Here is a 27,114-nt window from a genome sequence, read left to right as displayed (position 1 = left end):
AGTGTCCTATAGGGTAGTGGAGGCGGGACTTAACCCACACGTTGCTGCCATGGAGTCCATCAGGAAAGGAAAATTACGTTAAGTATTTTGATAGGAATTTTCCGTTTTCTGTAACTAATTAACTGATGACTAAGTATTATGCCCCGTACACACGACCGGACTTTTCAACATCAAAAGTCTGACGGAATGATTCCGGCAGACTATTCGATCGTGTGTGGGCTGCACCGGACTTTTGATTCGCAAAAGTCTGACAGACTTTAGAAATGGAACATGCTTCAAATTTTTCCGCCAGAACTCTGCCGGACCCAGTTCCTACCGAGAAATCCACTCGTGTGTATGCTAGTCCGACGGACAAAAACCGACGCTAGGGCAGCTATTGGCTACTGGCTATGAACTTCCTTATTCGAGTCCAGTCGTACGTCATCACGTTCGAATCCGTCGGAGTTTGGTGTGATTGTGTGTGGCCAAGTCCGCTCATTCGGAAAGTCCGTCAGAACTCTGTCAGAACTCCGTCAGAACTCCTTCGAAAGTCTGTCGGACATAAGTCTGGTCGTTTGTACGCGGCATTAGTTGAAGTTCAGCTTCAGGTTGTTAGTGTATTTAAATATGCTAGTACATCTAACACCCCCTCAAGACTGACAATGCTGCTGTTCAAAGGGTCCCTTGTGCTGCTTCATTTAGAGGGGCGTCTCTAATACAGGAAGTGTGTTATTGACCAGATCACCAGGTGAAAAACAGAGGCAAATAACATTGGGTTTAATACCCCTTTACACTTTGCTCTTTGATAATTTGGCCCAAATCTTACAATGAAGTGAAGCAATATACTGTAACCTAAAACAACTTTTTATTTATTTGTAACCATGGCCCAAAATGTAGCAGGTTTGTTTTCAGTGAAAATAAATAAAATTAATTTTATAATGCTTTAAGTTACAAAGTTACATAGTAGGTGAGGTTGAAAAAAGACCATCAAGTCTAACCTATGTGTGTGATTATGGGGGCTATTTACTAAAACTGGACAGTGTAAAATCGGGTGCAACCGTGTATAATCCACTCAGCTTCCAGGTTTTATTGCCAAAGCTTAATTGAACAAGCTGAAGTTATAGGCCGAATGGTTACTTGTCAGAAACCATGAAATCAGACCGAGACAGAAGTACAGTTAAATCACACTTGTTATAATAAAAGTAAAAAGAACAACTGTAGTCAAAACATAGCCAGAGTTCAGTAACCGGAATGGATAGTCAGCTAAACCAGAAGTTTCTGGCTCCAGGATCTGGAGCCAGAAGAGATGTCAGCAAAGCCAGTCTTTAACCGCTTCCTGACCGCTTCACGCCGATATACGTCGTCAGAAGGGCACGTACAGGCGGAATCACGTACCTGTACATTGCCCTTTAGGAGGCGGCGGTGGTGGCACATGCCCGCGGGAAGCTCCGTGAGTCGGGTCACGGGTCTCACGGGGATACCCACATTCACCTCACGGAGAGGAAGAATGGGGAGATGCTAAAGTAAACAAACATCTCCCTGTTCAGCCAAGCAATAGAAAAGTGACACTGATCACTGCTCCCTGTGATTGGAGCAGAGATCAGTGATGTGTAAAACACAGCCACGCTCCTCACAGTTAGCAACACACCCCTAGGACACACTTAACCCCTACACTGCCACCTAGTGGTTAACCCCTTCACTGCCAGTGTAATTTACACAGGAAGCGGTGCATTTGTATAGCACTGATTGCTGTATAAATGATAATGGTCCCAAAAATGTGTCAAAAATGTCCGATGTGTCCGCCATAATGTTGCAGTCACGATAAAAATCACTGATCACTGCCATTTAAAAAAAAAAAAATATTAATAAAAATGCCATAAAACTATCCCCTATTTTGTAAAACGCTATAACTTTTGCGCAAACCAATCAATAATCGCTGAATGCCATTTTTTTAATCAAAAATATGTAGAAGAATACGTATCAGCCTAAACTGAGGAAAAAAATTGTTTGTTTTATATATTTTTGGGGGATATTCATTATAGCAAAAAGTAAAAAATAATGCGTTTTTTTTAAAATTGTCGCTTTTGTTTTAAGCGCAAAAAATTTAAACCGCAGGGTTGATCAAATACCACCAAAAGAAAGCTCTATTTGTGGGAAAAAAAGTATATCAATTTTGTTTGGGAGCCACGTCGCACGACCGCGCAATTGTCAGTTAAAGCGACGCAATGCCGAATCGCAAAAAGTGCCCTGGTCAGGAAGGAGTAAATTCTTCTAGGGCTGAAGTGGTTAAACAGGACCGCAGGCGATGTTTCTTGTGATGTTGACCAAGGCAGAGGCCCTCTGGACTGGATGGCTTAAGTAGGCAGGACTGACGAGCAGAATATGAAAAACACCTGAGTAACTGGAGAGAGATGGGAGCTGGCAATTAGCCGACAGCTGAGTGGCCAGCTCAGAGAAGGAAGGACTGCACCAGATTCTGAGTGCACCATTTTTAGTAAATCTCATATATGTCAGTATTACATTGTATATCCCTGTATGTTGCAGTCGTTCAGGTGCTTATCTAATCGTTTTTTTAAACTATTGATGCCCCCCGCTGAGACCACCACCTGTAGAAGGGAATTCCACATCCTTTCCACTCTTACAATAAATAACCCTCTATGTAGTTTAAGGTTAAACCTCTTTTCTTCTAATTTTAATGAGTGGCCATGTGTCTTGTTAAACTCCCTTCCACAAAAAGGTTTTATCCCTATTGTGGGGTCACCAGTAGGGTATTTGTAAATTTAAATCATATCCCCTCTCAAGCTTCTCTTCTCCAGAGAGAATAAGTTCAGTGCTAGCAACCTTTCTTCATAACTAATGTCCTCCAGCCCACTTTATTAGCTTTGTTGCCCTTCTTTGTACTCGCTCCATTTCCACTGCATCCTTCCTGATGACTGGTGCCCAGAACTGGACAGTATACTCCCACATGCAGCCAGACCAGAGTCTTATAGAACAGAATTATCGTTTATCTCTGGAGTTAATCCCTTTTTTAATGCATGGCAATATTCTGTTTGCTTTGCTGGCAGCAGCTTGGTGAGCCTATCATCTACTAGGACCCCCAGGTCCTTTTTCCCTCCTAGATTCCCCCAGGGGTTCTCCCTCTAGTGTATAGATTGCATTCATATTTTTGCCACCCAAATGCATTATTTTAAAATTTTCTACATTGAATCTCATTTGTCATGTAGTTGCCTACACCATTAATTTGTTCAGATCTTCTTGCAAGGTTTCCACATCCTGAGGAGAAGTTATTGCCCTGCTTAGCTTAGTATCGTCCTCAAATACAGAGATTGAACTGTTTACCCCATCCTCCAGGTCTTTTATGAACAAATTAAATAGGATTTGGTCCCAGCACAGAACCCTGTGGGACCCCTCTACCAACCCCTGACCATTCTGAGTATTCCCCATTTATCACCATCCTCTGAACTCGCCCTTTTAGCCAGTTTTCCATGTACTCACCCTATGGTCCATGCCAACGGACCTTGCTTTGTACAGTAAACGTTTACGGGGAACTGTGTCAAATCCAGATATACCACATCTATGGGCCTTCCTTTATCTAAATGGCATCATCTGAGTTTTATTTGAGGGGACATGCACCTATATTATACCACTGTGCACTGAAACGATGCGAGTTAAAATCATCCCTTTATTAAAAATGAAAACATTAACAGAAAGCACTATGATGGCAATAATCTTTATTTTGAGTTGAAACATTGGTGGAGGCATCTATATATTCATATAGAGAGAACCTGCACTCTGGAACCCATCCATTTTCTTTATTCGATTATCACCAAGTACAAGGTAACTGCTAACATATTTTGGTAAAGAGCCTTGTTCACAGCATGGTTACCTACATGAACAACACCAATGACAAAATGACTAAAACCACTCCCATTCATTAATCAGTATAATTAACTATAGATGAGAACTACTGTTGTAAAGAGACTTTCTGTGAGTGGAAATATGTTTTGCACAGATTTAAAACACACTTGAACACTAACACAATTTACATGAAAAGCTACTAATAAATGTCATGATTTATTAAACGTGAGTTCTGCGATTTAAAAATAACTGAATAAAAAACATTCAACTATTTGTGGGTCAAAACTAAGATTTCAAAGCAGTATCTGATTTTATAGTGACAGGTATTAGAAAAAAATAGAAGAAACATATAGACATAGGTGGGACAATCGCATGCTACAACCCAATGGATGTAATTACTAACGCTGTTAGTATAAAAATAAATCTACTTTGGCTCTATAATTCATACCACCCGGCATTCTCATTTTTTATGTAAAAATCCACCAAACTTCTCTCCCTAAAAGTTTGTGGAGGGTGTCTCCCTTGCCTTTATCAGGCCCTTGGGGCACTATTCCTCTCACTGGCACTGACAATGGGACATCATTTCTCCACTGACACCAACGATGAAGCACTTTTCCTCCCACTGACAGGAATGATAGGGCACTATTCCTCCCACTGATGCCAAGGATGGGGCACTATTCCTCCCACCGACGCCAAGGATGGGGCACTATTCTTTCCACTGACACCAATGATGGGGCACTATTCCGCCCACTGACACCAACAAGTGGTCACTATTCCGCCCACTGACACCAATGATGGGACACTATTCTTCCAATTGATGCAAATGATAGGGCACAATTCCTCCCACTGATGCAAATGATGGGGCACTATTCCTCCCACTGATGCAAATGATGGGGCACTATTTCTCCCACTGATGCAAATGATGGAGCACTATTCCTCCCACTGATGCAAATGATGGAACACTATTTCTCGCACTGACACCATTGATGGGACACAATTTATCTAATACCAAAAATAGGGCATTTTTTACTGCCACTGACGTCAGGACATTTTCTACTCCCACTGGCCACATTCTGGCCCCCCTAAAGTCTGAAGGACAGTAAATGGGCCCTTTGTTTAGAAAGTTTGGAGACCCTGATACATCATATATTGTGAAACAAAAGGGAGACTTGGATAAGATTTGGATAAGTATTCACATTTGCGTTTATTACGTTTTGTTTAGAACATCAGTGGTTTTGTTTGAAATACAAAATCAATTTACTATCTTTGGCACTATGTAAATACTGTATTATAATGATAATAATATTTGAGAATGATACATATTTTATGTTGAAGTATTTTCATTTGCAGAGTGGAGCGAGAGTTAGTTTATCTATTTCCTTGCAGTAATCATTCTCTTGTCGCACAACAAATTACCAAAACCTTCTCAACACAAATGCAGCACCTGCTTGAAGCATGGCCCCTCCTCCAGCAGCCGCCCCTGCTACAAATTCCCATGTTGCTGCAGGCGCTGCAGGCGCAGCTGAAAACCATCCTCCCACTGACGAAAACCAGCCTCCTGCTGCTGCTGCCGGTGCCGCAGCTGGAAGTAGTAATGGTGTTGTAACTGCCACAGCAGCTGCCACTCCCATATGTATGGCAGCTTTCATTCCGATATGCATTAGATGATTTCTGTGAGTTTCACAGAATTTGTCTCCTTCCTCTGTTAGTTCTTTCATTAATTTTGCCAATAAATGTTGATGATGATCATATCTGATTAGTAGGGGTAGCTCATGAAATGTTTTTATAATCTCCAAGACCTTTTCAGTAACCAGAGTTGAAATTTGTTTCGGTAATCTCCACTGCGTCTATGAAAATAGAGAAATAGCCATTAAAAATATTTTGAGCCTCCCAAAACCACAATCTGTGCTGAGTTATTTTTCATACATTGTTCACAGCACAATTTACTTAGCTGTAGGCACCTCAGTGGCTAAGAAACATGGCTATCAGTAGTGTATTTGGAGGGTTAATGTGTTGTGAGTAGATTTGGGTACTGTGCTTTACTACCCTGGTGGTATTGCCATGACTATTCTTCAGTGCTACCATCTCTTTACGTGCTATTTTCCCCCAATTGCATTAACAGCCAGTTAGCTAATCACTACTGCATGTCAAGCTGCAGAAGTTAAATATTTATTTTCACCACTATTGGCCTTTACATGCAGCTTACCACCCTAAGTGTTAAGGTGCTGGTCTGGTGTCAGTTACCAATTCTCTCAATACAGAGCAGGAGTCCCATCATCAGGATGATATGTAGGACATCTCATGATGGTGAGAAAGCCTTGCAGAAAAAAAAAACAACACTCTGTGACTCAGCTGTGACTCCCAAATTACACTTAGCACTGCCATACATGGATAGAAATTTAGGTGGTTCAGCAAAGACCGGCTGTATTTAGTTCCATGTATGGGCAGGCTGATTGTACCCAAGTCAATCTATCGACCAACTTGGGTACAACCAACCTGTCATGTTTTTTTTTAATATGTGAATACTGCCATCAGCTATAGCTGCTCGTTAAGGAGCCCAGCCCTGACAGTACCCCCCTCCTCAATGATCCCTCCCCTTGGGAGGGCACCAGGCTTGGGGGGAAAACATCTATGGAAAGCACGGAGGAAGGCAGGAGCATGTACAACCAAGGAGGAGACCCAAGAGCGTTCCTCTGGACCATAGCCCCTCTAGTGAACTAGATATTGTATGCATTTACAAAACCTATGGGAGTCAATGACAAAGATGGTTACATCAGCGTGGAGACTAGGCCATCAGAATTGTTGAGACATAGACCATATGAGTTAATTTTTCACTGTGTGCCCAGCTGCTTTAGGAGAATGGTAGGTCTAGAGCAAAGCAGTGCAGAGATTCTCAGGTACAAAGCAGCGGTCATAAGGTTGTTCAGGAGGAGAATTGATCTGAGAGACCAGAATTCTCTCACCCAAAGGGGAAGCAAGACTAGTGCGAATAGTGGCAAAAATACAGTCCGGTGGTATCACAGAAGTAGGAACAGACTCCATTTTGGAAGAGGAGTAAAACTGCAAGGACAATGCATCTATCTGCCCTTATATTTGTTGTACTGGGTAAGAATGAGACTGTGATTGAAGCTTCACAGAAAAAGGGCCCACTGAGCCCTTCTAGGAGATAAGCGTTTAGCCTCAGACAAAAATGTGAGCTTCTTATGGTCAGTCAAAACAAGGAGCGGCACAGTAGTACCCTGTCCTCCATTCTTTAAGAGGTAAAATGATGGCTAGTAATTCTCTGCTCCCAATATCATACAGCAATTGCATTCTGCTTTTTTTCTCTGCTCCCAATATCATACAGCAATTGCATTCTGCTGGAGATTTTTTTTTAGAAAAGTAGCCACTAGGATGCATAGAGCTCTCAGGTAGGATGTTGAGAAAGGTGAGTGCCTACTCTAGTTTTAGACGCATCAACTTCAAGAATGAAGGGTAACGTAGTATTAGGATGTGCCAGTACTGGAGCTGTAGCAAAAATCGTCCTTAAGGGTTTCAAAGGCTTTAATGGAATCCCGGGACTAATTCTGTGGGTTGCCGTCTTTCCTGGTCATATCAGTCAGGGGTTTGACCAGAGCAGAGAAAATATGAATACATTTCCGATTATAATTGGCAAAGCCAAGAAAACATTGTAGAGGACCTAGACCTATGGGTCCAGGCCACTGTAAGACTGCAGATAGTTTTTCTGGATATATCGAAAACCCGGCAGCAGATATGACATAACCCAAAAATTTAACCTGTTCACTATGAAATACAATACAGGTTGTTCTCTCTCAACCTCTGTAGCACACAGGAGACGTCTGTATGTTCGTTCTCTGGGTAAACCACCACACATTGCTGAAGCATATCTTGGAGGACATTGTTGCTAAACTCCTGGAAAACTGCAGGAGTGTTGCAGAGACCAAAGGGCATTATGAATTATTCATAGTGTCCAGGGCTGTTTTAATGAGCGGGCACACCTGGGCACTGCCCAGGGCCCCCAGCTGAATGAGGGGGCCCCTGCACTTTCCCCAAAGCAGCTGGTCCTTGTGCCCATGCTGCCCCAAAATTGGGGGCCTCATGATGGCACTGAGAGTGGCGGATACACAGGGGAGGCAGGCTGGCAGCGGTGTGCCGTACTGTGCAGAACGATAACCAGTATTTCACAGCCAGCAGGGAGGGGCAGGGCCAGGGCGCCAGTGATGCTCTGACCCCGCCACATGCAGCTTGGTCTGGGGTGTATAGGAGGTAGCAACACTTGGGTGGCTATAGTGCTAGAGATATCAGGGATTTAGAGAGGCCACAGTGTAGGGGGTATCAGGGATGTAGTGGGGTCACAATACAAGGGGTATCTTAATGGTGCTGGGGGGAATATCTGGGGTGTAGAGGGGTCAGAGTGCTGAGGGGATATCTGGGGTGTAGAGGGGTCAGAGTACGGGGGGGGGGATATCTATAGAGTAGAGGGGTCAGAGTGCTGGGGAGGCATCAATCTATCAGATATATTATATGAACAGGACAGCTTTGTTACTTTATATATGTAGTATTTTCCCACTGTTTCTTTTCTGTACAGAAGGATTGTTTGTGTAGTAAATGCGAAGCTCCACCCAAAAGGGGAAGCTCCACTTGTCTGCCTCCTACCTAATGTCTGTTTACCTGCACTGTCTCTATTGTATGGGCCCCAGAGCATAACTGCCCAGGGGCCCATAATGCTATTAAGACAGATACCCCCCAGCACTCTGACCCCTTTACACCCCAGATATCCCCCCAGAACGCTGACCCCTCTACTCCACACATATCCTCCCAGCACTCTGACCCCTCTACACCCCAGATATCCCCCCAGCACTCTGACCCCTTTACACCCCAGATATCCCCCCAGAACACTGACCCCTCTACTCCCCACATATCCTCCCAGCACTCTGACCCCTCTACACCCCAGATATCCCCCCAGCACTCTGACCCCTCTACACACCAGATATCCAACCAGCACTCTGAGAACATGCAAACTCCAGGGAGGTGGTGTTGTGGTCAGGATTTGAACCAGCGACCCTATTGCTGCTAGGTGAAAGTGCTAACCACTACAACACTGTGCTGCACTCTGATCCCTCTACACCCTAGATATTTTCCCCTTCACTGTTACCATAAAATAACCATTGTATTGTGACCCCACACTACATCCCTGACACCCCCTACACTGTGGACTCTCTACATCCCTTATACCTCTAGCACTATAGCCACCCAAGGTACTCCAAGCATTGCTATCCCTATACACCCCAGATCCCCCCTCAGAATTGTTTTCCCCCATACACCCTTGATATCCCCCAGCACCATTATTTCATCCATGTAGTACCCCCTTTTCCAATGGAGATATAGTGCATGGAAACTTTTGGCTATGTGCCCACCTCCAGCCCTGGACTCACCTATACCAATCAAGCAGGCAGAAGGAGGGGTGGAGGAGGAAGCATCCCTCCAGGCATGCCAAGCCCTTCAGTGCGAACAGTGCTGGACAGCTGGGCTCACCATGACAACATCCACAATGCTACTTCTGCAGGCGGGCTGCCGACTCAGCAGCTCCCACTCCAGCTCCTACCCCACAGCCTTCAAGTCCCGAGCATTCAAGATACATGGGGCATCACTGGCACTCCAGCCTTGCCCCTCCCCACTGGCTGTGAAATAATAAGTATCATTCTGAACAGCACGGTGCACCGCTGCCAGCTTGCCTCCCCTGTGTATCCATCACTCTCAGTGCCATCATGGGGCCCCCAATTTGGGGGCAGTGTAGGCTGAAGGACCAGCTGCTTTGGGGAAAGTGCAGGGGCTCCCCATGCAGCTGGGGCCCCTGGGCAATGCCCAGGTGTGCCCACTCATTGAGATAGCCCTGCCTGAGAAAGACAGAGGGTAAATCCGGCCACGAGGAGGAATGACACCAGATTAAAGGCCCATTGTGCAGTCATAAGGCTGATGTGGTGGCAAAATACCGACCTGACCTTTATCAAATACATCACTGGATTCATTGTACTCTTCTGGCAATGTGGAGACTGAAGATGTGCACGTGACCTTCATCACTTCCAGAAAACATCTATTTGTGCCTTGGGGCGACCATGACAGTACCTTGGCACTACACCAATCAAATGAGGGATTATGCACCTGTAACCAAAGATAACCAATGACAATTGGGCAATGAGGTGAGGAAATGACTTGGAATTGGATTATCTCATGGTGAAGAGCCGCTACAGCCATGGTCAAAGGAGCGGTTTCATGGGTCACATGGGCAGGCTGAAGAGGTCTCCCATCAATAGCCTCAAGTGGGGAGGCACGAGGCTGCAGCAGTATTGAGTGCTTCAACAGGAAGGCCCTATCTATGAACAAGCCTGAAGCCCCAGAATCGATTGGTGCCTGGGTGTCGATGGAAAACTCAACCAGGAAAGGGTAACCTGGAACTAGAGGCTTGTCTTTCAGGATAGCTGGGAACACAAAGCTGCAACTTAAGGTCTGCCCCCTACAGGACCTCAGGTGCAGGCGTTTCCTTGAGGGGTTGGACAAGATTTCAATAAGTGACCTACGTGGCCACAGTAAAGGCACAATCTCTCACTCCTCCTAAAGGCCCTCTCTTCAGCAGAGAGACATGTGAAGCCCAGCTGCATGGGCTCTACTTCACTGGAGGACTGAGGGCCAGGAGGCATGGGAGGTGAAGGAGGCACGGGTGGGAATGCGAAGTGCAGAGCCAAACTTAAAGGAGGTTTTCGCAAGCACACCTTAAAGAGGAAGTAAACCCTGATGGGTTTACTTCCTCTTTGATTTCCTGCAAAGGTAAAGCATAATGGACTACTATGCATCGCATAGTAGTCCATTATGTGTCACTTACCTGACACAGGAGCCAGTGAAATCACCGCTGTCCCCTGTAGTCCGGAGCATCCATCTTCTCGGTGGGTCTCGCTACTCCGCTGCTGTCATTAGGCGAAGCCGCGATGACGTCACTCCCGCGCATGCGCACGGGAGCCGCCACTCGCGGCATATCGCCGTTGACTGGTGCCTGTCTTTCTGCAAATATCTCCTAAACCGTGTAGGTTTAGGAGATATTTCTTGGAACTACAGGTAAGCCTTAATCCAGGATTACCTGTAGGTCAAAGTTGGTTGTAAGAGTTTACAACCTCTTTAAAGGAAGGTCTCTCTGGTATCAATGAGAATGGCAAACAAGATCAATTCCTCAAGATTCCCAGGTATATGTCAAGTTAACATACTCTGTTTAATGGACATGAGGCTTTTGGCAGCAGGGGTGGAGCAACCAGGAATATCAAATAGCCTTTTAAAGAAGGCCTCAAACTCAGGGTAATGCTGGATATGTCAGGAACCATTAACTAGGCAGAGATATAAAATGCAGTCAAAATCACATCTTTAATGTAATAGCAAAAATAACACAGAATAGGAACATAGTCAAAAACAGAAGCCAGAGAAGGTAATCAGGTGACCTGGGATCAGAAACCAGAAGTCAGCATTGTCAGAAGCCAAAAATCAGAAGAGATGTCAGCCAGGCCAAGTCATAACAGGCTCTTTTTGTGTCTCCCATAAAGGGTTTGCCCAAGCCAAGGCTTTGTCAGAAAGCAAAGAAATAATGAAGCCTACTTTGCGTAAGGAACAGCTGGGCAATAAACATATTGAAACAGAAATATATTCCAACCTGGTTAAGGGAACCCTCTGCAGTGAGCTGGATCACCCCCCAAAACGCTGGGTAAGCGGAGCAGAACCAGTCATACCTCTTACAGTGGTGGTATTAGAGGCAGCTGCCTGCATAGGAGCAGTAGCAGGGACGGTTTGCAACACTGGTTATACCGGAGCAGCAGAAGTAGGAAGATCTAGATGAGGAAGATGAGCAGTTTGAATCAGGAGTGTTTGTAATGGTATGGCAAACTGATTCATGTGGTGGTCTTGCTCGTCCAATCTGTAAAATATTTTACAACTAGGTGGATTGCCTGCATCTTCTGAATTCATGGTCCTTGCGTAATGTCAGGAACCATTAATCCAGAGGAGATAGAAAGTGCAGTTAAAATTAAGCCTTTAATAAAAAAGTAAAAATAACAAAGTTCAGGAATCTAGACAACAACAAAAGCCAGGGTTTGGGTGCCAGAGCAGGTAATCAGATGAGTCAGGCTCAGGAAGGCAGAAATCAGCTAAAATCCGGAACAGGATGTGGTAGAGAAAGTCAGCCAGGCCACGTCATGCACAGAAACAGAGAAAGGAGTGCGCTGGAGATCATAGACCACGCAAGTGCAAGGAAGGAATTAGCTAAGCTGCTAATAGCCAAAAGGGGTTGGCTGTAGGTTGGACTAATGAGGCAGGGTAATGGTAACCAGGTCAGTCACTGTGTAAACAATGAGTGGCTGGTAATTAACCAACAGCTGCGCAGCTCTAAGTGCTGAAAGAAAAGAGCAGTTTGTTAAGGAGCCTAGCCCTGGCAGCTTGCCACTACAGGACCATAGATATTTCTGCTACCTGTAGTTATAATGGTCACATACTATAGAGAAGGTCATAGCACTACTTATGCCTGAATCATTTCACATTCTTTAAAAAGTATATGTTTACAAGTAAGGGTTAAATTCCCAAAATTAGTATTTAACTTTTGGGTGGACATCGAAAGTCTGAATTATCCACTAAACTTTATATCCCGCTGACATTCCAGTGATGAGGTTTCCTTACTGTGGTTTCTGTAAATGTCTCTTTGCAAAAGACCATGACAGAGGTGTCACTATTTAGTAACTGGACTCCCCATAATAATTCCACAAGCTGCCTAAGGCATCATACATACTAGAGCTTCTAAACTTGAGTAGTTTTGATGTTGTCAGAAGTATCTGGATCCATACTCTTTCTACACATTTGATGCTGAGAGCCTGCTAGCCTTGATGTGAGAGTTCTTAGAACTGATTGTGTCTCCTAGCAATTGCAGTCATGTCCTGGAAGCTGAGCATTTGCAGCAAGGAAAATCGCATCATGGCAGCTAACAGCATTCCACTGCTTGAGGCAATGAAGGTGAGTGGAGATGTCAGCAGTAACTTCGGGCTTGGAATGCCTGGAGGGATGCTCCCTCCTCCACCCCTCCTTCTGCCTGCTTGATTGGTATAGGTGAGTCCAGTGCTGGAGGTGGGCACATAGCCAAAAGTTTCCATGCACTGTATCTCCATTGGAAAAGGGGGTACTACATGGATGGAATAATGGTGCTGGGGGATATCAAGGGTGTATGGGGGAAAACAATGCAACCCCTCACAGATACTCTAGTTGAGCGCAGGAATGTGCCCTGCTGCGAAATATTACAGAAAAAAATTGTAATTACATGCCCCTGTTAAACAGCGGCAGAAAAATTGGGCCTTAGGTGGCGGTGGTGGTGCCACAACACTGCAACCCCTCACAGATACTCTATTTGAGCACAGGAATGAGCCCTGCTGCTAAATATTAGGGCTGAGTTTGAGGACTACTCGCTAGCCACAGGGTTAAATGAGAAGCCTGCAGCAGTGCAAGCAGCCACACTGAGGAGGGTGATGGGCTGTGAATGCCTCCATGTTTACAGGCATAATCTGAACCTCACAGAGGAGCAAAAGAGTAACATCTTCAGGTCCTCGAAAAATGTCATATATGAAATATATATATATTTGGCTGCTGTAAGCAAGAAGACTGTGAATCAATAGACCGGTTTGTTACACGGCTAAGAGAAAAAGCTGCAAGCTGTGAGTATGGCTCTCTGACAGATGAACTTATTCGTGATAAAATAGTTTTGGGTATCACCAGTGAAAGCACACGCCTATTGAGGAAACATGATTTAGACCTATAAACAGCAATTGAGATATGTTGTACTGCAGAACTTATTGACAAACATATGAAAGCTATGGAGCAGGATAAACTGATTGACAATATCAATGCAGCCTCTAAACAAAAGCAAAGCTTCAAAAACCACCAGAATACGTTTCAGCAAAAGGGTCACCTACACAACTCACCTGGGAGGAAGCCTGCATAATGCAAGTATTGCAGCAATGTTCATGTATGAGAGAAAGAAAAGTGTCCTGCATATGGAGAAATCTGTACTGCATGTGGTAAACCAAATCACTTTGCAAGAGTGTGTCTCTCTTTTAAAATGGATGCAAGGAAGCTTCACACAATTGAGCAAATGTCAGATACGGAGGACGCACACCTGCTTAGCACAGATATGGTTTACTCCTCAGAATGCATTGGTGCTGCAAACACAAAGGGCAAAAAATGGTTTGTAAATCTCAGATTAAACAATATAATCCAACCCTGCCAGCTGGAATCGGGTGCAACGTGTGATGTTATGAGTATAAAGGACAACATTAAACTGGCACCTAGAGCACCCCTTCAGCCTAGTAGCACCAAACTAAAGTTCTATTCAGGGGAACTAATGGAATCATTGATGCTATTCCAAACAGAATGCAGCATACGTGATTGTATGCACAAACTGAACTTTGAGATTGTTGACACTGATCAGAAACCGCTATTATCAGGTTCAACATGTGAGCGCCTTGGACTGATGCAATTCACCATTTCTGCTGAGCTACATAATCAGCCTGCAAAATCTCTGACTAGTAGTGAAATCAAAGACTTTGTCAGTAATTGTCCAACCTACAATGAATATGCCCATTTACAACAAAAAGAAACCATGAGGTCACATGAGATACTTACACATCTGTGGCAGATTATCAGTATGGACTTATTCAACTACGTAGGCAAGGAATACCTGCTATTAGACCAGGGATATGCAATTAGCGGACCTCCAGCTGTTGCAAAACTACAAGTCCCATCATGCCTCTGCCTCTGGGTGTCATGCTTGTGGTTGTCAGAGTCTTCCTATGCCTCATGGGACTTGTAGTTCTGCAAAAGCTGGAGGTCCGCTAATTGCATATCCCTGTATTAGACGATCATTATTCAGACTTCTGGGAAATAGACCTTCTTCCCGACCTATCCACTGAAGCTACAATTAGGAGGTGCAAGGCTCCATTTGCACATCATGGCCAACCAGATACAGTGATCTCTGACAATGGCCCTCAGTTTGCAAGCCTTCATTTCAGAAAATTTGCCACTGAATGGGAGTTTGGGCATGTTACTTCCTCACCACGCCACCCACAGGCTAATGGCAAAGCTGAATCAGCTGTAAAGCTTGTTAAAAATGTATGCAAGAAAGCACAATGTCATGGTAAAGACCCATGGAGGGCCATTTTACATTGGAGAAACATTCTGACCGAAGGCATGGATAGTAGTCTGGCACAAATACTGATGTCAAGGAGATTAAAGACCTCCTTACCAATAGCAAATGGGCTGCTTGAACCCTCTGTCATACAAGGTGTTACAGAAAAGTTAAGGATTAAGAGACAAGAGTCAAAGGCATGATATGACACATCGGCCAGAGATTTGCCAGAATTTAATATTTGGGAAAAAATTTGTATGAAACCATTACATGGAGATCGAACAGGCCATTGGAGAATGGATACTTGTCTGCAAAAGGTTGCACCATGCTCCTATCTTGTGGACGTTGAAGGAACTCTCTATTGCCACAATTGAGTGGATTTGAGAGTGGCAGAGCAGCCTGAATCTCAGTATCCCGTTGATAGATCACACTCACCCAATATCACAAAGGACATACTCACCCATTGACAGTGAGACATGTAGAGAGGTGATACCTCATACCAACGGCAATGACAGTTCTGGGCAAGCAAGTATACCCGACAGCTGTGAAGCGCAGAGCATGTCAGTACATGATGAGAGAAGACCAGTAACTTCAGAGAGGGCTAAAGGAATCCTTGAAAAAGGGCCAGTCTTCACCCATAGTGGTAGATGTTCAAAACCCCCTGTGAGACTTAACCTATAGAATGTGTTATTGCTGTGTTTCTTTTGAATTTCACAATGTTAATTTATTAACACTAAAAGGGGAGATGTTATGCATGTTATGTTTCTTTAAATGCAACTCTATGGTGCATCTCGGTTGTACTTCTTCCTGTGTGGTGTTTCCTGCTGGGTTTATTCAGTGAACATGGCTTCTGTACAGTAATTATTTGTGCTGTCTCTTTACCTACATCACATCAAACATCAACTCCATTAAAGCTTATGTGTCAATGTACACATAGGCTTTTAGCAGTATTTAGGAGCTTCTGCGGTTAGGAGCGGTTCAACCCCCCTCTACTGAATGCGGAAGAATTGTGTTCAGGATAGGAACGTTTTAACTGTTGTCTGTGGGAAAGCAAGAAATGCGACAAAACTATGTCAAAATCGTGGCACGATTTTTGCTGCATTTTGCATTTTCCCCCCGGCCACGGTACATTACTGCCAAGTGTACATGAAGCCTTAAAATATAATTTGGCCTTGTAATGACTGCAATAGCTGTACAGTAACAGGAATTACAATTGAGATGTCAGCAAGCATCCTGATGTCTACCAGTATTACAACTGTCCTAAATCCCTTGGAGATCAATAAATCTTCAAGGTATAGAATTTTAAGGCCTGTTTATTTTACCAACCGACTGTATTAGGCGGAAAATCCTGCTTTTACACTGAATTTGACAGGTTTGGCTAAACCCTTATGTGCTCTCACACATGTCAATACAGTAAAGGGAGATGGCAACTTTGCCTTCAGTTGTTGATCAGTTTTCACACCTTAGTGTAACTGGGACATTGGTGGTGCCTCTAGCATTCCAGCACAGGGCTTCTGCCATAGTCCACCCGCACCCTTCCAAACACCCACATTTTAACCTTACCCAGATTTTTTCCACTTGCACTGCAGTTGACAATACTGATAATCACTCTCTTATGTAAAATTTAACTGAAATAGAACTATACGCTACATAGTTAGTAAGGTTGAATAAAGATACCAGTCCAACCTGAATGAGTGTGGGTCTACAATTGCTCCTATCCCTGTACATTGTATCTCATTAAGATACTTATCTATTATATTATCCATTTAATGTACCCATATAGTGCCGTTAATTTTTTACGCAGTGCTTCACACATACATCGCACACTCACATTGGTCTCTATCCTCAAGAAGCCCACAATCCAAGGCCCCCAACTCACATTTATATACTAGGGTCAATTTTGGACAGAAGCCAATTAACTTATCAGCATGTCTTTGGGGTGTGGGAGGAAACCCACCCAGGCACAGGGAGAACATGCAAACTCCAGGCAGGCAGTGTTGTGGTTGGGATTTGAACCAGCAACCCTTTTTACTGCTAGGTGCTACCCACTACACCACTGTGCCTCCCAAATACGAACATGCTTCTAATACAAAATTAACTGTGTTGTTATACTGATGTAGATGCTGCCTGCTTAGGATAAAAAGACACTATGGGGGCATGGTTTTCATCCTTGCAACTGCCCATTCACATGCCTGTAGCTTGTTAGTCAGCATCTGGCAACACCTAGTCCTGCTGTTGAAATCCTCCCACTATGATCTGCAGTATCTGGTAGGGGGAGTGTGAGGAACATGGAAGAGGGGCAGAGGTCCGCCTTCTTTATTCATAGAGCGGTTTTCATTCATGAAAGCTATAGTATAGTACCTAGCAAAGGAGGATGGCAGCTGAAGGAGCAGGTAAAGCCAGCGCTCATGATGAGTGCTTACAACATGTCCCTTGGCTCTATTAATCCCTGCAGCAGTGGGGGGTGGGATCAGAGGACAGAAGATTCCACACTTTACATTTATAGTAAGTACTGTCCCTTGTGCTGATTCATTTTAAATTATTTGACTAAATTTAGGCTTTAGGTTTTTGGTTTAAATTACTTTAAAGTTAGGTTATTTTGGGTATGGATGCTAGTGGAAAGTAAAGGGATACTGTATTCAGGGGCTTGCCATTTGTCTAAAACGTAATATAATAGGTGAATAAATAAATATACACCCCTTTCTGAAATATTTTTACCTGATCCCTAAGAAATGTTTGAAACTCAGTTTTCATTCTTTCCATTTCCTGATTAGCTTTCATTTCAGCTTTAATCTTGAGTTGTTTGCACAGCTGTGAACACATTGAAGATAATTATATGTTATAAGCAGACAACAATATTCATTAACCTAAAGTGTCCAGATACATGTGATGACATTGTACCAATCTGGCTGACAAACTCATGACTTTTTGCAGCTGCTGACAGGTCTGAATATTTAGGTTAGGGCCTTACAGGTCACTAGCATAGTATGAAAGACTTACCTTTAGGCCGGGTTCACACCGCTGCGATGCGGGAACGCCGCGAATCCGCGGCGTTTTCCCGCATCGCACGACTCCCGCCGGCAGTTCACACTGCCCTATGCGAACGGCTGGGAGTGTCAATGATATGTTAATGACACCCCCAGATCCGATCGCATATCGCAGTGCGATCCGCCGACTCGCACAAGAATCGGATCGCATGGTGTGAACGCCCATGCGATCCGATTCTGTTGCGGACGAAAAAAAGGGTCCCGTGCGAGTTTGCTGCGGGACCGCTGCGAGTTCAGCCATACTATCTGTATGGCTGAACTCGCAGCGCTACGGAGATCGGATGTGATTTGCGGTGCGAATCACATCCGGATCTCCCCCCGCAGCAGTGTGAACCCAGCCTTAAAATGGATTCCTCCAGAGGTGCACTGTCACTGCTGATAGGAATTTCTATCTTTACCTGGTCTTCCTCCCGAGTTTGCGCCTTCCCGGCCGTGCACGGGAGTAACAATCACAATCAAGTGTGCCGTCCATTGAGAGTGCAGAGTGTATGCACCGATGATATCACCGCCTGCTACAGATGTAAATATCTCCTAAACGCTGCATGTTTAGGAGATGTTCATTATAACTGCAGGTAAGTCTTATTATGGACTTACCTGTAGGTACAAATGGAAAAGTGGAGCTTACTACCACATTAGAAAAAATACAGTGCCTTGCGAAAGTATTCGGCCCCCTTGAACTTTTCAACCTTTTGCCACATTTCAGGCTTCAAACATAAAGATATAAAATTTTATTTTTTTGTGAAGAATCACCAACAAGTGGGACACAATTGTGAAGTGGAACGAAATCTATTGGATAATTTAAACTTTTTTAGCAAATAAAAAACTGAAAAGTGGGGCGTGCAAAATTATTCGGCCCCTTTACTTTCAGTGCAGCAAACTCTGCTCTGTGATAGTCTCAGGGTTCTGTTGAAAGCGCAGAGAGCATCATGAAGACCAAGGAACACACCAGGCAGGTCCGTAATACCGTTGTGGAGAAGTTTAAAGCCGGATTTGGATACAAAAAGATTTCCCAGGCTTTAAACATCCCAAGGAGCACTGTGCAAGTGATCATTTTGAAATGGAAGGAGTATCAGACCACTGCAAATCTACCAAGACCTAGCCGTCCCTCTAAACTTTCAGCTCAGACAAGGAGAAGACTGATCAGAGATGCAGCCAAGAGGCCCATGATCACTCTGGATGAACTGCAGAGAACTACAGCTGAGGTGGGAGAGTCTGTCCATAAGACAACAATCAGTCGTACACTGCACAAATCTGGCCTTTATGGAAGAGTGACAAGAAGAAAGCCATTTCTCAAAGATATCCATAAAAAGTATTTTCTAAAGTTTGCCACAAGCCACCTGGGAGACACACCAAACATGTGGAAGAAGGTGCTCTGGTCAGATGAAACCAAAATCAAACTTTTTGCCCACAATGCAAAATGATATGTTTGGCGTAAAAGCAACACAGCTCATCACCCTCAACACACCATCCCCACTGTCAAACATGGTGGGAGCAGCATCATGGTTTGGGCCTGCTTTTCTTCAGCAGGGACAGGGAAGATGGTTAAAATTGAGGGGAAGATGGATTCAGCCAAATACAGGACCATTCTGGATGAAAACCTGTTGGAGTCTGCAAAAGACCTGAAACTGGGATGGAGATTTATCTTCCAACAAGACAATGATCCCAAACATACAGCAAAATCTACAAAGGAATGGTTCATGTATAAACGTATCCAGGTGTTAGAATGGCCAAGTCAATGTCCAGACCTGAATCCAATCGAGAATCTGTGGAAAGAGCTGAAAACTGCTGTTCACAAACGCTCTCCATCCAACCTCACTGAGCTCGGGCTGTTTTGCAAGGAAGAATGGGCAAGAATTTCAGTCTCTCGATGTGCAAAACTGATGAGACATACCCCAAGCGACTTGCAGCTGTAATCGCAGCAAAAGGTGGCTCTACAAAGTATTAACGTAAGGGGGCCGAATAATTTTGCACGCCCCATTTTTTTATTAGTTAAAAAAGTTTAAAAAATCCAATAGATTTCGTTCCACTTCACAATTGTGTCCCACGTGTTGGTGATTCTTCACAAAAAATAAAATTTTTAAATCTTTATGTTTGAAGCCTGAAATGTGGCAAAAGGTTGAAAAGTTCAAGGGGGCCGAATACTTTCGCAAGGCACTGTATATTTGTCCATGTTTTTTTGCACATGTTTAATAAATTATTTTAGGCTTTATTAGTTAAGACCTCCAAAACATATTTTCTCAAAGCAGAAAATTGTTATAAGTATTAAAGCGGAGCTCCACCCTAAAGTGGAACTTCCGCTCATCCGATTCTTCCCCCCTCCGGTGCCACAATTGGCACCTTTAAGGGGGGAGGGGGGTGCAGATACCTGTATAATACTGGCAATCCCCAGTCTCTGCTCTACCAATATAAAGACCTCTTCCACTCCTTGGGTCCCCCTCTGTTGCCTTTATCCCTCACTGCCTCCACACTGCACTGTATTCTGACAATTACAGTAACTGGAATTTGGATAGTGCACCACTGTTCATAACTAGTCATTAATATCTGACAAATAAAATCCTCACCTCTAAAGGACTTGAGAAATTGCGTTCATTTTGTACATACTCCATGCACACCTGAAAAATAAGATCAAAGAAAACCCATATTAATAGGCTTTAAAAAAAAATAATCACAAAACTGTTAACTTTATTCATTTAATGTGAACCTGTCCAACGTGAGTGAGCCGTTGCTAGCGTGTGACATTCTGCACCAATTCTGTCTGTTGTGCGGAAATTATTTTCTTATCCAGCCAGTGAGGAATCGATCTTGGCACTGACAGGTTGTCGCCAGTGACATGAACACTAGTGTGGCTGGGTACACACAAATTTAAATTTGGCCACTTCAGCAGTCACCGGTCAAATTTCAATCTGTGTGTAGCCCTTGTTAGATCAGCTTCTGTTGAATGGGACTGCTACAAAACCTTTGATCAGCAACCTATGGCTGGACAAATCTGTCATTTTGTTTTTATTCAGCTGGCAAGCTGTACTAACTAACCATGTATAGCCAGCTTTATATAAAGTAAAAAAACACAGGGAAAACTGGTGACTAGTCCAATGCCTTCTACCTGCCTCTTCTGGGCACAGCTTATGCAAGTTGTCAAGTCCTCTTAAAAGCCTGGAGGAGACTCAAAGGTAATGAAGGGGACTTTATTTCTATTGTAGCGCTACCCCTGTAGGAGCCACTGGTTAAGGTGGGTCCTCTTTTCTTTGCCTAAACTTTCATAAGAACTTCAATCCCTCTGACACAATAGTTTGAGTGTACAAAGCACAGAAAATCACTGAAAGTAATACCTGGTAACTAATAATACCATGTCCAAGAAAAAGGCACTGAACCAGTCAGTAAAGGCAAACTTAAAGCGGTAGTAAACCCACACTTTTTTTTTTAAATACAAAAAAACCTGCAAGGTAAAGGCATAATGAGCTAGTATGCAGCGCATACTAGCCCATTATGAAATACTCACCTTAGAACGAGCCACCGGTATCTCACCCAATCCACGCCGAGGGAGCTGACATGTTGCCTCGGTGCCTCTTCCAGCTCTGTGAGTGGCCAAAGCCATGATACGTCAATCCCACGTGTGCGCATGGGAGTCTTTCCCAGCAAGGTCTGGCAGTTCTGCCGGACCTTAAGCCGGGCCTTAACAGCACATGCGCCGCATGACGTCAGCGGCTGCATGAAAAATAAATATCTCCTAAACCGTACAGATTTAGGAGATATTCATTTTACCTACAGGTGAGTCCTCTGTGTGATTGGCTGGAGTCGCGTGTTGTCAATTCCACGCATTCACACGGGAGCCGCAAGTCACGGCACAAGCTTCTGAAGAAATGGCGTGGGTGGCCGTTCCTTCAGAGTGCATGTGCCGATGATATAATTGGCTGCATATACAGTTAATATCTCTTAAGCGGCGCACATTTAGGAAAGATTTACAGTACCTATAGGTAAGCCTATAGGTACTGTAAGGTTTACCTATAGGGACAATATATGCATGGGACTTTACATCCACTTTAAGGTTTAGCACAGTATGCAGATTAATATTTTTGTTTGGATTGCACAAAAATGGTACCAACTCTTTTGGAATGACCACACATATATGGTAATTATATATTTATTGATGGTAATAGCAACCATTATCTAGTTTTTAACCCAATATATACTATATTACCAAAATTATTGGGACACCTCCCTTTACACGCACATGAACTTTAATGGCACCCCAGTCTTAGTCAGTAGGGTTCAATATTCATTTGGTCCACCCTTTGCAGCTATACCAGCTTCCACTCATTCTTCCAGAAACGCATTTGTGAGGTCAGGCACTGATGTTGGAGAGAAGGTCTGGCTCGCAGTCTGCACTCTAATTCATCCCAAAGGTGTTCTGTCAGGTTGGGGTTAGGACTCTGTGCAGGGCAGTCAAGTTCCTCCACCCCAAATTTGCTCATTCATGTCTTTATGGACCTTGCTTTGTGCATTTGGTCCAAATAATTTGGTGGAGGGGGAATTATGGTGTGGGGTTGTTTTTCAGGGGTTGGGCTTGGCCCCTTAGAACTCTTAAGGCATCAGCATACCAAGACATTTTGGACAATTTCATGTTCCCAACATTGTGGGAACTATTTGGGCATGACCCCTTCCTGTTCCAACATGATTGCGCACCAGGGCACAAAGCATAGTCCATAAAGACCTGGATGAGCGAGTTTGGAGTGGAGGAACTTGACTGGCCTGCACAGAGTCCTGACCTGAACCCGATAGAATGCCTTTGGAGTAAATTAGGGCGGAGACTGCAAGTCAGGCCTTCTCTCCAACATCAGTGCCTGACCTCACAAATGCGCTTCTGGAAGAATGGCCAATCATTCCCATAGACACACCTAAACCTGTGGACAGCCTTCCCAGAACAGTTGAAGTTGTTATAGCTGCAAAGGGTGGGACAATTTCACATACAGAGTGATTAGTAGTAATGACTATGCATAAGATGACATTCTGCATCCAGATCAGCATAAACAGTAGTAAGGTCACCTAAAATGTAACAGTGGGCAGTAATAAAGCTTCTTTTACCTGATACAGGAGATGAGGGCGGAGAACCACTGGTTGGCGCCAGGGGAGGGGACCCTGGCAGACCGGCTTGGATTGTGGCAGCTTTAGCCCCAGTCAGTTTTTCGGGAGGGAACGCTTAGCTCTTCTGTTCCAGCAGAGGGGCGGCCTGTACCTTTCGAATATAATTAGGTAGGAGTGACGGGAGTGAGGGTTTGACCTGATGGCAAAGGGTGGTGGGGGCTGTCGTGGTCTGGGCTGGGCTGTCAGGATGCTTTTGTTGGAAAGCCCATGGTGATGTGCCCCTGGAGTGGCAGTCCAGGGGTGCCTTATTCACTGTGCGTCCGCACTTTGATTTTGGCACCTAGGTCACGTCACCATTACACGCTTTTTTTACACCTGCCTCTAGGGCCCGGCCTTTTGGCTAGGACCAGAGGAATTTTTGATTCCTGGCCGGAGGGCCGGCCATTGTATTGCACAATGGCCACTTTTCACTCTCCTCTCCACTATCCCTTCCTCACTTTTTATTTATTTTATTTGTGTGTGTTTTGTCACTGTTTGTCACTTCACGTTTTGATTAGTAGGGTGTCGGTCCTCGGACCAATCCTGAACGTCTTGTGGGAGAGCAGACATAGGCCTTCTGGCTTGGTCCAATCTCCATGAGGGGGGGCCTACCTTCGGGGAAGCCCCCACAGTACCAAGTACCTAGGAGGTTCTGTTTCGTCAGTCCTCCCGGGGAAAGGAGGTCTTCCGGTTTCGTCCGGGGACCACTTGTTGAGTCTGGTACCTCATTTCCCGTCTGGAGCCTAATGCCCCGGGGGATCAGGGTATGGTCCTTCTCTTGGAGGACATCAGGCACCCGTCTGCACTTTTTAGTGTTTCACTCTTTATGTGTGTGCACTTTTTTTATGCACCGGGTGGAAGTTTTTTGGGTGTGTTTGCACGCCATGGGCTTTTTCAATAGAAAAAAAAGGAGACTATACTACTGAAGTGCATTAATGGCAACTATGCTAGGCCTAGACCAACTGGATATGCACTGTCTGTAAAGGATAGAGAGGGGAGAAGGGATCAAAAGGGACTTGCAGGATGGTTCTCCATCCTTGATGTTGTTCTTCTGACAGTTATCATTGGGGCCCTTTAGGAAGCAGTGGTGCACTTACAGCAGTAGAAACCGCTGCAGAATAAAAGAAAAAAAGAAACACCTGTAAGACAATGGCATAATATGCTAGTATGCATCGCATACTAGCACAATATGAAATACTTACCTTAGAACTAAGCCCTTCCTACAGCACGCTGTCACCCTTGAGACATCTTTTCCCGCTCTTTCTTCTGGGTTTGTGGTCTCCGGCATTGTGAGTGGCCGGTGTCGCAATGACATCACTCCTGTGCATGTGCGTGCATGTGCTTGGGAGCCCTCTGTCACAGCATGAAGCACGGTATGCCGGAACTTCAGAGGGCATGCACCAGTGATGTCAGTGGCTAAATCCATGGTGAATATCTCCTTAACAATGCATGTTTAGGAAATATTCATTTTACCTACAGGTAAGCCTAAAATAAAAATCACAAAGCAGGTTTTACTACCGCTTTGACAGTTTTAGTAAACCAGAATGTAGTATAGTTGCAGTAAGGATGCGGTCAAGATACAGTCAAGGTGTGGTACAGGTGCAGTGTAGATGCAGGTGAAAGTTTGGTGTAACCTCAGTATAGGGTTGGTATGGGTGCAGTATAGGTTTGGCAGAAATGGGATATAGGACTGGTTTGGATACAGTATGGGTTGGGTACACTTGTTGTCCTCCTCTCAGTGGCTCAGTCTCTGCTAGCAGTGTCAATAATGGGCAAATAGCCCTCTCACCAGTTCCCAGGATGCTGCTGTGGACGCTCTCTGTAGAAAGGGGGGATGCTCCTCAAAAACCTCTGGTGATCAATGGTGGGAAGCATAGGGTGGGTGGAGTCTCCAGTCTCTTTGCGGCAGTGGTGCAGGAGCTAAGATGTGCGGTGCTGCGCTGCCCCTGGGTGTCCTCACTGTCTCAGGTTTGCATCCCCACTGGCAGGTGAATCAGGGAGACACATGTGTTCTCTCTCTCTCCAATTCCTCAGTGCCAATAGGAAGTACTTTCCCTGGTCAGTTTAGGAAAAATCCCTTCTACACTCCTACTGCACAGTGTCTGGGATTTGTAGTCTAAAGTATCTATGGGTTCCATTATATGGCTGCCATCCCAAACTATAGCTCCCAGGATTCTTAGCACTCTGCATAAAAGTCCATGGGCTTGCTTGTCTTCAGCTCTCCTCCTGCTGGCCATAGAAAACAGTAGACATGTGTAATTTGTTTTGTAAAGAATCGAAATTCAGCCAAATTTTGCATCTTTCGGACATTTGGATGCATCCTAATGTCCGAATAAAAAAGTAACAAATTTCAACTAATGCGAAAGATATTATTGCTAATATAACAAATGAATTTGACATGATTCGGTAAATCTTACAGTCCAATCAGCTGATTAATTTTGTGCTGGAGGTTGGATTACTGGCAAAGTGCATTCCTGAGAAGCGTGTTGTATTGTATTTGAGCCAAGGAGAAGAGATATTGTCATTGTGCGTGTTACTAGATTCAATAAACAAACGACTTTCCAAACTACCAATCATTATTACAAATATATATACATGCATAAATATCGAATTTCAACTAATATAAAAGAAATTATATTGTATATAACAAATTAATTCGGCATGATTTGAGGTTCAGTATAACGAATATTGGCATACAGAAATAACGAATTATTCGAAAACAAATGAACGTAACTTTAACGAATATAACAGAACCAAATTTTGTGTTTTGTGAATGACAACGAACCGAAACAAAATTTTCCCTTGTGCGCAAGTCTAGAAAACAGGATTCTTGATAAGAATGGAAATCCAGTTAACACCAACCTCCAACTTTTTAGCCATCTTCCGACATGTCATAACAGAAGTGCAGTGCTCGGTTCTCTGTCCCACCTCTAACAGGTACATTTTTAAATGTCTTTTGAAATCTTCATTCATATCTGGGAAAATATTAGATTACATTAAAAAAAAAAAAAAAAAACTGAATAAACATATGAAAGAAAAATACATACAGTGAGGAGAAGTCCTACCAACGTGATGATATTGTATGTAATGGAGTTAAAACTGGTTCTCAGCTTTGGTCAGAGTATATGAAACTGTATCAGTCTTTTTATGTATTTTAACCAATACCTATGACTTTGCTATCACCCTCCTGCAATCCGCTGTACAGCAGCACTCAGACAGAGGGACAGAGGGGGAATAGCAGAACTAGGAGCCAGTCAGGTGTGCTGCATACAAATGTGCCTACAAGGAACATGCTAATAGGAGAAAACATCACAGTGAGTAGGTAGATGACCTGATCAGTCTCCTGCTGCTTTTTCATTGTCCCAGCAGGCTGGGAATAGATTGATACCACTACATTTCTTCTATATTCTTTAACTTCAACTGAAAATGAGTGTCATCTGGCAAGCTGTGCTATCGACAGTGCTGTATGAATGCAATTTTACTAGCAAGTAAAACAATTCTATGTGGAATACATCTGTTCATTTAGCTTTTTGCCTGTTTTTGAGCTTTAAGTTAGCTGATGAAAAGACACAACTACATTAGGTATCCAGAAAAACAGAAGACCAAATGGACAAGCATCTAGCTTACCTCTCAGCCTTGCTCCTTCATCTATGGCATTTCCAGGATATGGCATTAGGAAACATCGAACTCTTCTTTCTTCCACCATATTTAAAACTCCTTTCATGTCCCTTGTTCCAAATTTCTGTCATTTATTACATAGGTATAAGCACAGACATAACTAATACTATGGATGCTGCTGCTGCAAAAAAGACCTGTAACCCAACTGTTTGGGCATGAAAACAAAAGTTATTGTAACGCCTTACTGTATTTTTGTAAGAAAGCAGCCACAGCCAGTGTAAAACATCCTGTCCC

The 27,114-nt window shown here is 44.0% G+C and overlaps 1 protein-coding gene across 2 annotated transcripts in view; it reads right to left on the bottom strand.

Moving 5' to 3' along the window:
• Nucleotides 1-3,693: 3,693 nt before the first annotated feature.
• The window catches only part of LOC143960912 (RING finger protein 112-like), a 97,302-nt gene continuing 73,881 nt past the window's right edge, over nucleotides 3,694-27,114 (bottom strand). Inside the window, exons 9-14 of one of the 2 annotated variants that reach the window (XM_077469929.1) lie at nucleotides 26,830-26,944; nucleotides 26,065-26,177; nucleotides 20,646-20,696; nucleotides 17,756-17,848; nucleotides 5,358-5,684; nucleotides 3,694-5,282 (exon numbers count right to left, since the gene is read on the bottom strand). In XM_077469929.1, coding sequence (XP_077326055.1) covers nucleotides 5,250-5,282; nucleotides 5,358-5,684; nucleotides 17,756-17,848; nucleotides 20,646-20,696; nucleotides 26,065-26,177; nucleotides 26,830-26,944 — 732 coding nt within the window. In that variant the 3' untranslated portion in view covers nucleotides 3,694-5,249. Of the gene's footprint in view, nucleotides 5,685-17,755; nucleotides 17,849-20,645; nucleotides 20,697-26,064; nucleotides 26,178-26,829; nucleotides 26,945-27,114 lie in introns of both variants that reach the window. The other variant, XM_077469928.1, reaches the window with a different exon arrangement.

This window comes from Lithobates pipiens, unplaced genomic scaffold (assembly GCF_037356315.1).
Source record: "Lithobates pipiens isolate NorthernLeopardFrog02 unplaced genomic scaffold, aLitPip1_a1.2 Scaffold_8, whole genome shotgun sequence".
Classification (NCBI taxonomy): domain Eukaryota; kingdom Metazoa; phylum Chordata; class Amphibia; order Anura; family Ranidae; genus Lithobates; species Lithobates pipiens.
The sequence above is the reverse complement of the archived record's forward strand: the minus strand, read 5'-3'. Positions and strand labels throughout refer to the sequence as shown.